Source organism: Phocoena sinus, chromosome 9 (assembly GCF_008692025.1).
Source record: "Phocoena sinus isolate mPhoSin1 chromosome 9, mPhoSin1.pri, whole genome shotgun sequence".
Taxonomy (NCBI): domain Eukaryota; kingdom Metazoa; phylum Chordata; class Mammalia; order Artiodactyla; family Phocoenidae; genus Phocoena; species Phocoena sinus.
Window position 1 is genome coordinate 89317208 of NC_045771.1, and position 12021 is coordinate 89329228.

A 12021-nucleotide genomic window follows, 5' to 3' on the forward strand; every position below is an offset into this window, starting at 1 on the left:
CTTAAAAAAAAAAAAGTTCAGGTGAGGCAATTAGAAAAGGGAGACATCTTTCTAAATCACAGAGCTTTTCCCCAATTAGCTTGAAAAAAGTCTTCCAATAAATCTATGAAGCTGGAGTGAGAAAATTATTTTAAAAGGTTAGCTAGATGAATGGCCTTGGAATTTTCTATCATAATGGCAGCTCACATATTAGATTAGGCTGATCAGGTTTCTGGGACTCCTCCTCTTAGGAAATCTCAGTGCTTGATGGATCCAAGCTGACTGAGGTCAACCCCCTCTCCACTACGGGGAACACATCACCCTGGGCTTTGGACTCAGACCCTCAGTTTTCTCAGAGTCCTAAAGGCCACATACCATTCACAGACTATTTGCAGCGCAATATGCTTTTGTAGGAGATGCAGTGAGGTTTGCCACCAAGAGATTATAGAAGGAGAAAATAAACCCAGGATGTAGTAGTGTAAGGTATTTTTAATGTGAGGGCTTGCTTTTTTTTTTTTTTTTAAGTTTCTTCAAAAAACAGCCTGTCTAGTATGACTGCATCTCAAATGTAGGTACATTCAACAGAGACACTTAGGTTCAGAGGTCTCAAAGGGACCTCAGGAGACTTTTAATCCACTCCCTTACTTTACAAGAAAGAAAACAGGCCCAGACAAGGGAAGTGATATTCCCAAGGTCATATTATACAGGATGAGGAAGCGGGCTTAAAGTCCTCTCCCCTGCTCCCTTCACCGCTTCAGGCTGCCCTCAATATAACACCACATGACCACACACAAGCACGGAATAAACAACACCTTCTGAACCCAGGTGATGATCTGGCAAGGTTCAAAAGTATTTGCCAAATTCCTCTTGAGCATAATTTTAGCTAACTTTGGACAAAATAATAACATGAGTGTGAAGACTTTACTACAGAAATTTCAAAGCATTCAGTTAACATTTCATACTGATATACGTGGAGAATTGAAGTAGAAAAAGTTCAAGAAACACAGAAGGAATTATCTCACAATAATCAGGTTGTTCAAAAGTCGGCAAGTCCTTCCTGTATCTTCTGAAGCTGTGGCCAGATGGAGGCAGAAGGTAAAATGATTATTTTTTCACTTTCCCAGCCTAATTTTTTTCCCTGAGCTTAGTCTATAAAAAATATCACATCACAGTGTTCACAGCAGCATTATTGACGATAGTCAAAAGGTGGAAACAAGCCAAATGTCCATCAACAGACAATGGATAAACAAAACATGGCATGTACATACAATGGAATATTATTCAGTCATAAAAAGGAATGAAATTCTAATACCCGCTGCCACACGGATGAACAATGAAAACATGATGCTAAGTGAAAGAAGTTGGACACAAAGGGACACATATTGCAAATATATAGTATCTAGAATAGGCAACTTCATAGAGACAGAAAATAGAACAGAGGTTTCCAGGGCTCGGCCCTGGGGGAGGGGGACTGGGAAATTATTATACAGTGGAGACAGGGTTTCTGGTTGAGATGATGAAAACGTTCAGGAAACGGATGGTGCTGAGGGTTGTACAACACGGTGAATGTACTTAGTATCACTGAATTGTAGACTTTAAAATGGTTAAAATGGTAAATTTTATGTTATGTTTATTTTACCACAATAAAAAAAATATCAAAATCTGGATCATATACCTTCATTTCTTCCTTGGAATTCCTAAACTTTATCTATTCATTGCTATTAAAGCACAAACCTCAAGACCTGCTTACTGTTGATGACATCCCGGTCAGTCTATGGATGCTCACATACGGAGAAACACAATCACACCTAGGCCACGTTTTGTCCTGCAGAGATCCATCCACAACCATATTCATCCTGAGACCTGCCACACAATGACTCCAACAAGGCCAACAGCGAGACTAAGGCAACCAGTGTTTCCGGGGACTTTGGCAACCAAACACCCTGACACCAAGTCTCAGCTCAACCTTTAAACTCCTCACCATGGGGAAGAGATATATACTTCATATGTGTATACGCTATCCATAAAGAAAACTGTGTGCACATGCCAGGAAGACCTCCAGGAATTGCTAACCCAGACCTATTCCACCAGGCCCACAAACAAGGAGATTTCAGCCCATCCATGGCTATTTGGTGAACTCAGCAATTGCATGTTACACTGAACAGTGGGGGTCCTTAATGCAAATACATATCATTAGGAGCTAAATCTTTGTACCTTTACAGGAAAAGGATATAATAAACGGGATGTACCACTTGTGACTTCTGAGGAAAGGAGAGCTTTACATTTTTTCTTTCCTTAAAAGAATCTATTTCTCATGATGCAAAGAGAATCTGAGAATGAGAGTTTTTTGAACCAGAAGCCCAGAGTAGGGTGCAGAATATGAGTTTTGTGTGCTATAGTGATAATCTATCACGCAGGTCTGAGAGGTGCCAATTCTGGGCCATACCATAACCTTTATTCAACTTTAAAGGTTTTTACAACTTCATCTCCTTTCGTGGAAACCTGTTCATTGCCAGTGGTCTGATAACTGAGTCCTGTACGCGGGCCTCTCACTGTTGTGGCCTCTCCCGTTGCGGAGCACAGGCTCCGGATGCGCAGGCTCAGAGGCCATGGCTCACGGGCCCAGCCGCTCCGCGGCATGTGGGATCTTCCCGGACCGGGGCACGAACCCGCGTCCCCTGCATCGGCAGGCGGACTCTCAACCACTGCGCCACCTCGGAAGCCCCCCCGTAAGCTTTTAAAGATGTTAACAGTTTGTGAAGAAAAACAATCTCCAGTGATACTTTCCAATGCCAACACACAAGGACATTGTGCACAAATAAGCTGCCGCTTGTAAGAAGTCCACTTGACATCATTCCCTTGTGCATCCTAAAGACACATGTCAAGATCACACTAAGATATTTAGAAGCAAACATCTTTAGAAAAAGGTTTCGTTCCCAAAGTGCTTAATTAGCAGAAACATTACGCTAGAGCGCTGTCCTTGAATATGCATGCATTTGAACCTCCATGTCATTTTTTCTGAAGCACAAATTCTCCTCTCACTGGATGGTCAGGAAATGATTGGGCACAGAAAACCGTCTGTCTGAGGTGTGATCCACAAAATGAGTTCCATCTTTCCAAGCAGGTTTCAGCTGCCTACCAGGGTGACACCATGGTTTATGAGGGAGACCGTTCTTTTGTGTCTAATGGCCTTTTCTCCATTCATTTTGGATGAGCCAGGCTCCTATGGCCTACTTATGGCTGAACTCTTTCAACACTTCCTGCCAACCTCTTCTGCCCCCCTGCACCTCCTCCCACCCCCAATTTCAGCCAACTACGTTTACAAGACACCAGTTAGTAAATCACAATTCAAATGAACCCATCCATTTGTTCAGCAGAAAGTGGCCTCTGGAGTTGCTCCATGTGAAGCCCACAGGTCAGAGTTACATATGGCAGGCTTGCAAACGCGAATAGGCTATGATTTATTTATGATGACCATGTGTGTTTGATGCCCAGTTCCAGTAGGCTGTGGCTTCACTCGCCTGCCTCCGTCTGGGATGACCTAGCTACTCACTGTGTCCCATTTCAGGTACTGTATTTCCATTCCACGCTGGGGAAGCAGAGATGGGTGACCGACTGGGGGCTGCACACAGATGCCCCTAACCCTGCTCACCACATAACAATCTGTGACCAAACACAAAGTGTGCCAAACGTAACTTGCTGCAAAGGTTTGCCACGTACCATGGCTTTCAGGGGAGAGTGGAGAAGTAGCTGCTGGGATGACTGACCACATCGGGTTCATTAAATTGTTGTGTATTTACCCACGAGGAAGGCTGGGGTGCTTGTGAAGGGAGCCCCGCTCCTCATTTCAGCAATTTCCACCCCGCACCATTTGGCAATGATGCTCCAAAGGCGAATGGCAGATATGCACCAGAAGGTCCAAATGTGGACTCCAGCTGAAGTGCAGGAAACTTCTGCCGTCAACAACCTCCTCGCCTCTACCCCCCAGTTGTATTTATACTTTGAAAGAAGTTAACACGAAGCAGTAGTCACCTGGGCGTGCTCAATTTTTGACAAGCCTTAGTCACTCTGTACCCAGCAGAACAATTCACATTATAGTCGAAATCCTGTGAAGATTCTGCCACACATGCTAACACTAAGACGCCAGTAGCTCCACTTACCTTCTTTATTAAGCCTCATAACCTCCCTGCTTTTTCCACCCTCTTTTCCAGCCTCTTCTAAATCTACATCTGCAGATGAAAAAGAAAAGGAAAAAAGAAAATAAGGACAAAAAGAGAAAAAAAGGGGGGGGGAGCCAAAGTCAAGGGGGGGGAGGGAGAGTGTTTATTTGCAAACAGATCGATATAAATACTGGATATGAAAATCTTTCAAAAATTGACAATGCAACATTTTCTCCCAAGTCCGTATTTCCATCTACCTGGCCCAGATAGGTACCAAAAAACTATGCAAGCAGCAACAGAGTAGCCTTTTGAACGGATACACCGTGGGGCTGTGAAAGCCCACCCCGCGGGCTGCCACGGGGAGCGGGCACAGACAGACAGACAGACAGCCCTGGCAGCAGGGCCTCTCTCTGTGCATTGATGATCTGTCTCTGTGTGTATTTATTTAGAGAGAGGGAGAAGCATGGAGGACACCGGGGGCCACTCTCTCCACACACACACTTTTTCCCAGTGGCTCTAGGTGAATGGAAAGGTTACAGGGTAATAAAAGGAGGAGGAGGCGGTGGGGTTCTTACTGTCGGAGCAGTGTAATTTGGCGGCGTCGATCCAGGAGGACCAGGGTTTGCCCAGAAACGCCTCCGGACTGGGCACTTTGCGATCCAGTGTCGCCATTGCTCTTCCTTCTTGTTGCTTTTTCCCTGTTCCTTCGGCAGCAGCAGCCGAGAGACACGGGATTCGAGAACGCTCCGACGTCATCTTCGGAACGTTCCGACATTGAGTGTTCTGAAAGGGGGAGGGAGGGAGGGAGGGAGGCAGAGGAGGAGGAGAGAGCGAGGAGGAGGAGCCGGCGTTCAGCGCCCGGCCCGGCTCGGCTCTCGGCGTCCGCCGCCGCCAGGGGCACCAGAGAGACACCCCGAGGCCCGGCGCCCGCACGCCCGCCGCCGGGGGCGGGGCCGCGCGCCGGGACTCGAGGCTGCAGCGCCCGGCCCTGGGATGCTACGGCGCCGTGGCCACCGCCGGCACCTGGGAGCCGGAGTCGCAGGGGCTGCGCGTGCGGGCAGGGGTCGGGGATGGCCTGAGAGAGGCGCGACTTGGGGCCGTGGGAAGGACGGTCTTCCCCGCAGAGTTGCGCTCGAAGACGGAAAGTTTTTGCACGCAGCCCCTCCAGCGCGTCCTTCCCTCGCCGGTGCCTGTCGCCCACGGTGAGGCGCCCCCGCGAGGATTCCCGCCGCTTAGTGGGGAGGGGCCGAGCAGCCCCCTTCCCCGACGACCACCCCAAGCCAGGGAGGGGACCCTGGGACCTCTCCTCCCAGCCACCTCTCCCTCCACCGTGTCTTTCACGGTGTACCTTGGGCCGTGGAGGATTCTGCGGATGCCTTTGGGAGCTGAGACCAGTGGGTAGATGCAAGTGGTTCTAAAAAGCAGGTGAGTTTGGGGCGAGAGGAGCTGCCTTCCCATCTCAGACGGCGGGGCGTTCAAAACTCAGGGCCGGGGTCCCCCCAGATTTTCCGCGCGACGCGTCTCCCCGGCTCTCAGAGAACCACTGCGTAGACTTTGCTCCAGGATCACGATAGTGGGAGAGCGGACTCACCCACTGTCGGAGGATGCTGCTTAGCGGGCCAAGCCCCTGGAGCCGTTTCCAGCGCTCCCCACTGTGAGATGAGGATGGCCCGGATTAGCGCGTGCAACCGACGGCGGGAATCTGATTGCTGGGAGAATTCACTTCAGGCTTAACTTCTTTGGCCAGCTAGAAAGGAAGCATTAAATTTTCTCTGGATTTTGGACATTTGAGGCTTTAATTGAGATTTCCCCCCCTCTCCCTAGGGGTTGGCAGCAAAGGCCTTAGAAGGTCTTCTGGTATCTCTCTCTTAAAAAAAAAAAAGTCATTTAATTTACTAGGAATTACCTAAAATATGCGGACACTCCCCCACAATCGATATATTTCCCTCATTTCCCCCAGCACCCTTTTAGTTCTTACAACCTCTGTTTCTGCCCCATGGCTGAAGAGCATGGATTTGAAGTTGCTTTGTACTGAGGTCTGCTGTGCCTGTCATCTTATGCTCCTGCACTTGGCATCCTGTACCTCAAAGCCAGGTTTAGGATGTACTGGACTCTGGAAGCTGGTTAGAAAAGTAGTGCTGCACTATTCATGATGTGAAGAAAGGAAGGCCTGAACTTTGATGGTCCCATGCAGGTGGAGAGGAGGAGACAGGTATGAGAGACACTGTGAAGAAGGGCCTCATCAGAGAGTACGTTGTATGACTGGATTTGGGGAAAGGGAGAGAGCGAGCTCAGAGGTAGAAGTAATTAGATCATAGAACATTTTCCTCTTCCCCTACAGCTTTCCAACTTTCCTTCCATTTTGGTGTTTATTCCTCATTGTGCATGCAAGGGTGGTAGGCAGCCTCTAAGATGACCCCAATGACCCCCACATCCCGATTTGCATGCCCTCCCCTTCTCTGTGGGCTGAACCTAGTGACTTGCTTCTAACAAACAGAATGTGGCTCCAAAGTGATGTCCCTTCTGAGGTTAGGTTCCAAAGTGATGTCCCTTCTGAGGTTAGGTTCCAAAGTGATGTCCCTTCTGAGGTTAGGTTCCAAAGTGATGTCCCTTCTGAGGTTAGGTTCCAAAGTGATGTCCCTTCTGAGGTTAGGTTCCAAAAAGACTGTGGCTTCTGTCTTGCTCACTCTTGCTGTCACTGGCCTGCTCTAAGGGAAGGCCACAGCTTGCAGTTGTGAACTGCCCTTTGGAGAGGTACATGTGGCAAGGAACTGAGGGAGGCCTCTGGCCACCAGGCCATGGGGAAGTGAGGCTCTTTGTTCAGTACCCCATGAGGTGCTGACTCCTGTCAACAGCCACGAGAGTTTACAGGCATGTCCTTCTCCAATCGAGCCTGGAGATGAGACCACAGCCCTGGCCCACAGTTGTGAAAGACCTTGAGGCAGAGGTTCCCAACTAAGTCAAGCCTGTATTCCCGATCCACATAAACTGTGAGATCCTTAACGCTTGTCATTTTAAGTTAAGTAACTTGTTACATGGCAATAGATAACTAATACAGAGTGGTTTGGGTGTAAAGTGATGGGTTAACAAAAAACTTACTAGAAAAATACGTTTAACAAAGGAAGAGTCTGAGCAACGTTCCCTTGTTCCTCTTTTGAGCCTCCTGTGAACTGTGTATCATCCTTCTCGAAATTTTTGGCCAGCTTTGTGCAGCTGGTTTACAGTAGTATCTCCTACATGCTGAGTATAGTAATATATCTTTATCCTTTGGGTACTCAAGTTTCTGCTATTTAAACTCAATCACTACTTTATAGAGAGTTCACCAAGGACAAGGTCATGATGTAACTGTTGGGAAAAAGTCTCTAGTGACAGCGATGCCACCACACTAGTGGCTGTTACAACCCTACCCTCCTTGAGGTATGTGGAGGGTACAGTGATGAAGGGACTCAAGCCCAGGGGCTGGGAGTCAGTGACTTGAGCTTCCAGAAAATTCTGTCTCCTCTCCTGGGAGCCACTTTAAGTCACTCAAGAAAAATCAAAGCTTGTTTATCAGCAGGGAAAGTAAGGGCATCTAAGGTGCAGTGGTTCACTATTTTAACATTAGTTTACTATCCCAGCTGAGTTTCTCAAGTTATTTCTGCCCAGCACCCTGAAGATGATATGACAGCCCAAACATTATTCCCTTCTAGCTGGGGGGATTTTAGTTTGCAACATAGTAAAGTATGGGCTGGAATCTAAAAGTGATTTGGCCTCTATACAAAACAAGACTTTGGATACCACTGCCATGTTTAACTGATAGAACACGTAGAACACGTATACGTTATTGCAGTTAGAGTTATAAGGTATAATTGTAGTTTCTACTCTACCTTCCACAGTTTCTCTGACTATGGAGATAATAATACCATCTTTGTGAAACTATAACCCACCTATGACTTTGTAACTATGGATAACATGGCTGTCGATTAGATTACACCGCTGGGAGTCAGAGAATGAAGAAGGCATTGCTCATCCAACTACTAGATTTTTACACTTGACTTTAGATGAAAATTGAGGTCAGCTGGGAGTAGTATTGGGGTCAGCGTGGTGCATATATATTGTTATATGCATGTCTATACTTATATACTTATATACCAACTATGTATATGGCAAATTTATTGCAGACTTGAATTCCTTTTGGTAGTAAATAGTCACAAATATTATTAGTGACAACAAGAATCTTATACATCCTTAATAGGAATAAACTGACCTGCAAAACAGTAATTTAAAGCACGTTAGTATAGTGTCTGTGTGATAAAACTGTCTAGCAAAGGGGTAGCACCTTCTTCCCACGTGATTAATGTTTAGGAAGATAAAAGGGGTGTAAATATTTTTATTGTTTTATTATCTTTCTTAGAAAAATGACAGCGGTTGGTTTAATTAAAAAGGAGACTCTCCCAACGACCAAATAAAGCAATCAGTTCAATGGAGATGACAATGGAAAATACCTATTTAATTTGAATAACACCTGGTTCTGGGGAAGTGCATCAAATACGGAGCCAGCATTCGCTCAGTGTGATTCATGTGCTGTTTCACCACACTATTGAAAAGAAGAGAGGAGGGAATATTAGCTCTCTCATTTGAGGATATTAAACTCCTGCTTGGGTTGAGGCGCTGTGTGCGCACCCTACTTCCTACTTAAACCGATGTTGGGAGTTACCTGGAGGCGATGAGGAGAAAATGACATGTTCCATTAAAATGAGGCATCCCTGGAATTGTTTGATGTTCTTTGCTTTAATTGAATCCATCTATCCCATCTGCCACTCTTTTCTCTAAATTTATTTTCCTAACCCTCTCTCTGAGAATTGTAATTTGGGGGGAAATTTTATATACGTTGTTACCTTTTATAAAAGCTCCCTGTATCTGGAGGGCAGATGTGCTGTCTCCCTCACCTTGTTAGATTAGGTTGCCTGCCTCTTCCCTGATCCCTGTGTGTTGGTAGATCAAATAGGACTGGGATAAGACCCTAGAAGCACCAGGAGTAGGAAAGAAAATGGGAATTCCATGCTTTTTGTTATTGGTTTCAATATAAGACCCTAGCCACGTGCCTGGTCTGAATAAACATGGACTCTATTAATAAATATCACTATAAAAACATGAAATTTGCATCTGACTGGGGCAGAAAAGCCAACATGGGAGTGTGTTATCTCGAGGTAGAGCTGCCGTGAATCCCCTGGCAGATTCAACCGTGACTTTGATCACTTGGGGCTCCCCAGACTGGCTCTGATGCTGCAGGCTGAGGAGACCTCTGCTTCCCAGAGTGTGGTAGGTCCAGCCCCACCCCTAGCCACTGCTCTTTCTTGGGGGGTGGGCAGGAAAAAAGATGGCTTCTCTTTAGCCTTGTTGTAGAAATCACTTTGAGCCCTTAACCTAAATATAAATACAAATTTAACGTTAATGTACACAAATTAATCGGAACGAAGCCCACCCACCCCATCCAAACTCACCAGTAATATAATTGGGGAGGCAATGCAGGTGGAGGCCAGAGCACAGGCTTGAGGTTGGCAGGTGTGAATTAGAGCTGTGCTTGAGTCATTTGCTCGAGAACCTTTCTTAATCCATCGGACCCTCAGTTTCTTCATCTGTTAAATGAGTACTAAGGCTCTTTTCTTCAGATGGTTGTGAGGATTAAGTGAGATTCTGGATATGGAGCCCCCAGCATAGGGCCTTTAAATGTTTGCTATGATTATTACTTTGGTCGCAATGCATCCTGTAGACAACAGCTGCCAGTCAGAAACAGGCCAACCCTCTGACGCTAGAAGGGCTCCTATGGTCGCTTCTGACAAGTTCCTTCTCCTTAGAAAGGAAACTAAAGCTCTTCTCTCTCCTTTGTATGAGGCTGCTCCCCTGCATCAATTGGTGGAGACTGCTGTCTGAAACTTCTTCTGCCTGGAACTCCATCCTGACATGGACTTCAGGGCAGGGTAGATATCCCTTTGTTCTGGGAAGACCCTAGAAGACCCTTTTGTTATGCACAAGAACTGCAAAATCCAAAGTGTGACTGGAGACAAGACAGTCTTTGCATGACAATGTAAATAGTTGTCGTAATAGTAAATGGAGGGGACTTCCCTGGCGGTCCAGTGGTTAAGACTTGCCTCCCAATGCAGGGGGTGCCTGTTCGGTCCCTGGTCTGAGAGCTAAGATTCCACGTGCCTTGTGGCCAAAAAACCAAAACATAAAAACAGAAGCAATATTGTAACAAAGTCAATAAAAACTTTAAAAATGGTCCACATCAAAAAAAAAAGAACTTAAAAAAAATAGTAAATGGACTGGGGTCTCTGCAGATTATTTTTTTCCTGAGAAAAATTTATTTTCTTTTGTAAAAGAAACAATATTGAATTCTAAAAATCATGTGTAAATGTGTTCTTATGAGATAGTAAAACAATAGAGATAAGTGGAAAATTCTCTTAGAATTGCCCCCTTCAAACGTGGTCACTCCCCTGCCCCCAGATCACTACTATACCCCCAGGTCTGAAGGCATTTTTTCATACCATTTTCTATACATTTACCTCCTATGTAGACTTAGCATTACAGCTGTAGATGGTATTGCTGTGTGTGTGTTCTTTTCTATTTTTTTAAAACATGAATAGCATCATTTTGTGGAGATACATACATATATGTGTATATGTGCGTATATATGTATGTATATATATGTGTGTGTACTCATATGTGTGTGTATATATATATATTTTTTATCCCCGTTGAGAAAGAAGCCTTGCATGAGCACAAACAAGATTGACATGTGCAACAGACCATTCTGTGGATACTTTTCTGCAATTTTCTTTTTTCACACATAATATTACATGTCATTACATATGGAAATACCTCATTCTTTTAAACTGCTCCCAAGTATCCCATAAAATGTTCCAGATTCTATTTCTTTATTATCTTATTGACAGACATTTAGGTTTCTGGTTTTACAAAAAATAGGCTGATCAACATCTCAATTTTTTTTTTTTTTTGCGGTACGCGGGCCCCTCACTGCTGTGGCCTCTCCCGCTGCGGAGCACAGGCTCCGGACGTGCAGGCTCAGCGGCCATGGCTCATGGGCCCAGCCGCTCTGCGGCACGCGGGAGCCTCCCGGACCGGGGCACAAACCCATGTCCCCTGCATCGGCAGGCAGACCCTCAACCACTGCGCCACCAGGGAAGCCCAACATCTCTATTTTTATATATGCTTTCTGAGCACATGAGGGAGTATTTCTACCTGAAAGTAAAACTGCTGGGCATGTACATTTCAAATTTTAATAGTTCTGTCAAATTGTCTTCTGAAGTAGCTGACTACTTTATACCCCCACTAGTGGCACAGGAATGTGCCCATTTTTTCACGCCCTAATTAACACCTAACATTTGCAAACATTTTAATTTTTGCCATTATTATGGTAAAAGTAGCTTATCTAATTTGAATTTCTCTCTAGTATGTTTCTGAACTTTTGTTCTTATGTCCATTGTATTTTCACTTTGTAAATTGCTGTTAGTATCTTTTGATGAGTTGTTATTTGTTTAGATCTTCATTGCTTTATAGGAATTCTCTATACATCCTAGATTTAGGTTTCTTGTCTGTTTGAAAATAATGTAATTTTCCAGCTTGTTGCTTTGCTTCTTTTAACCTTGTTTATGGCATCTTCTCCATACACTTTTTTTTTTTTCATTTTGATGTAGTCAGATGTATCAGACTTTTCCTTGAGGCCTTTTACTTTTTGTGTCTTTCTTAAGAAGAACTCCTCTTCTCCAAGGTTATAAAATATTTTTGTATATTTTTTTAATGTTTCATAGGTTTTTGTGTTTACATTTAGATCTCAGACATTTTTGGTTAATGACGTGAAATAAAAATTTTTTTTTAATTT

At 44.9% G+C, this 12021-nt stretch overlaps 1 protein-coding gene across 5 annotated transcripts in view; it reads right to left on the reverse strand.

Moving 5' to 3' along the window:
- ATXN7L1 (ataxin 7 like 1) overlaps positions 1 to 5875 on the reverse strand; it is a 245234-nt gene extending 239359 nt beyond the window's left edge. For 3 of the 5 annotated variants that reach the window (XR_004351333.1, XM_032642221.1, XM_032642220.1), the window contains exons 1-2: positions 4715 to 4922; positions 4140 to 4208 (exon numbers count right to left, since the gene is read on the reverse strand). Coding sequence is in view for 4 of the 5 variants with exons in the window: in XM_032642221.1 (XP_032498112.1) it covers positions 4140 to 4208; positions 4715 to 4895 (250 nt within the window). In the remaining variant the exon portion in view is untranslated. Of the gene's footprint in view, positions 1 to 4139; positions 4209 to 4714; positions 4923 to 5730 lie in introns of those variants that run through there. The other 2 variants (XM_032642217.1, XM_032642218.1) reach the window with 2 other exon arrangements.
- Positions 5876 to 12021: the final 6146 nt, after the last annotated feature.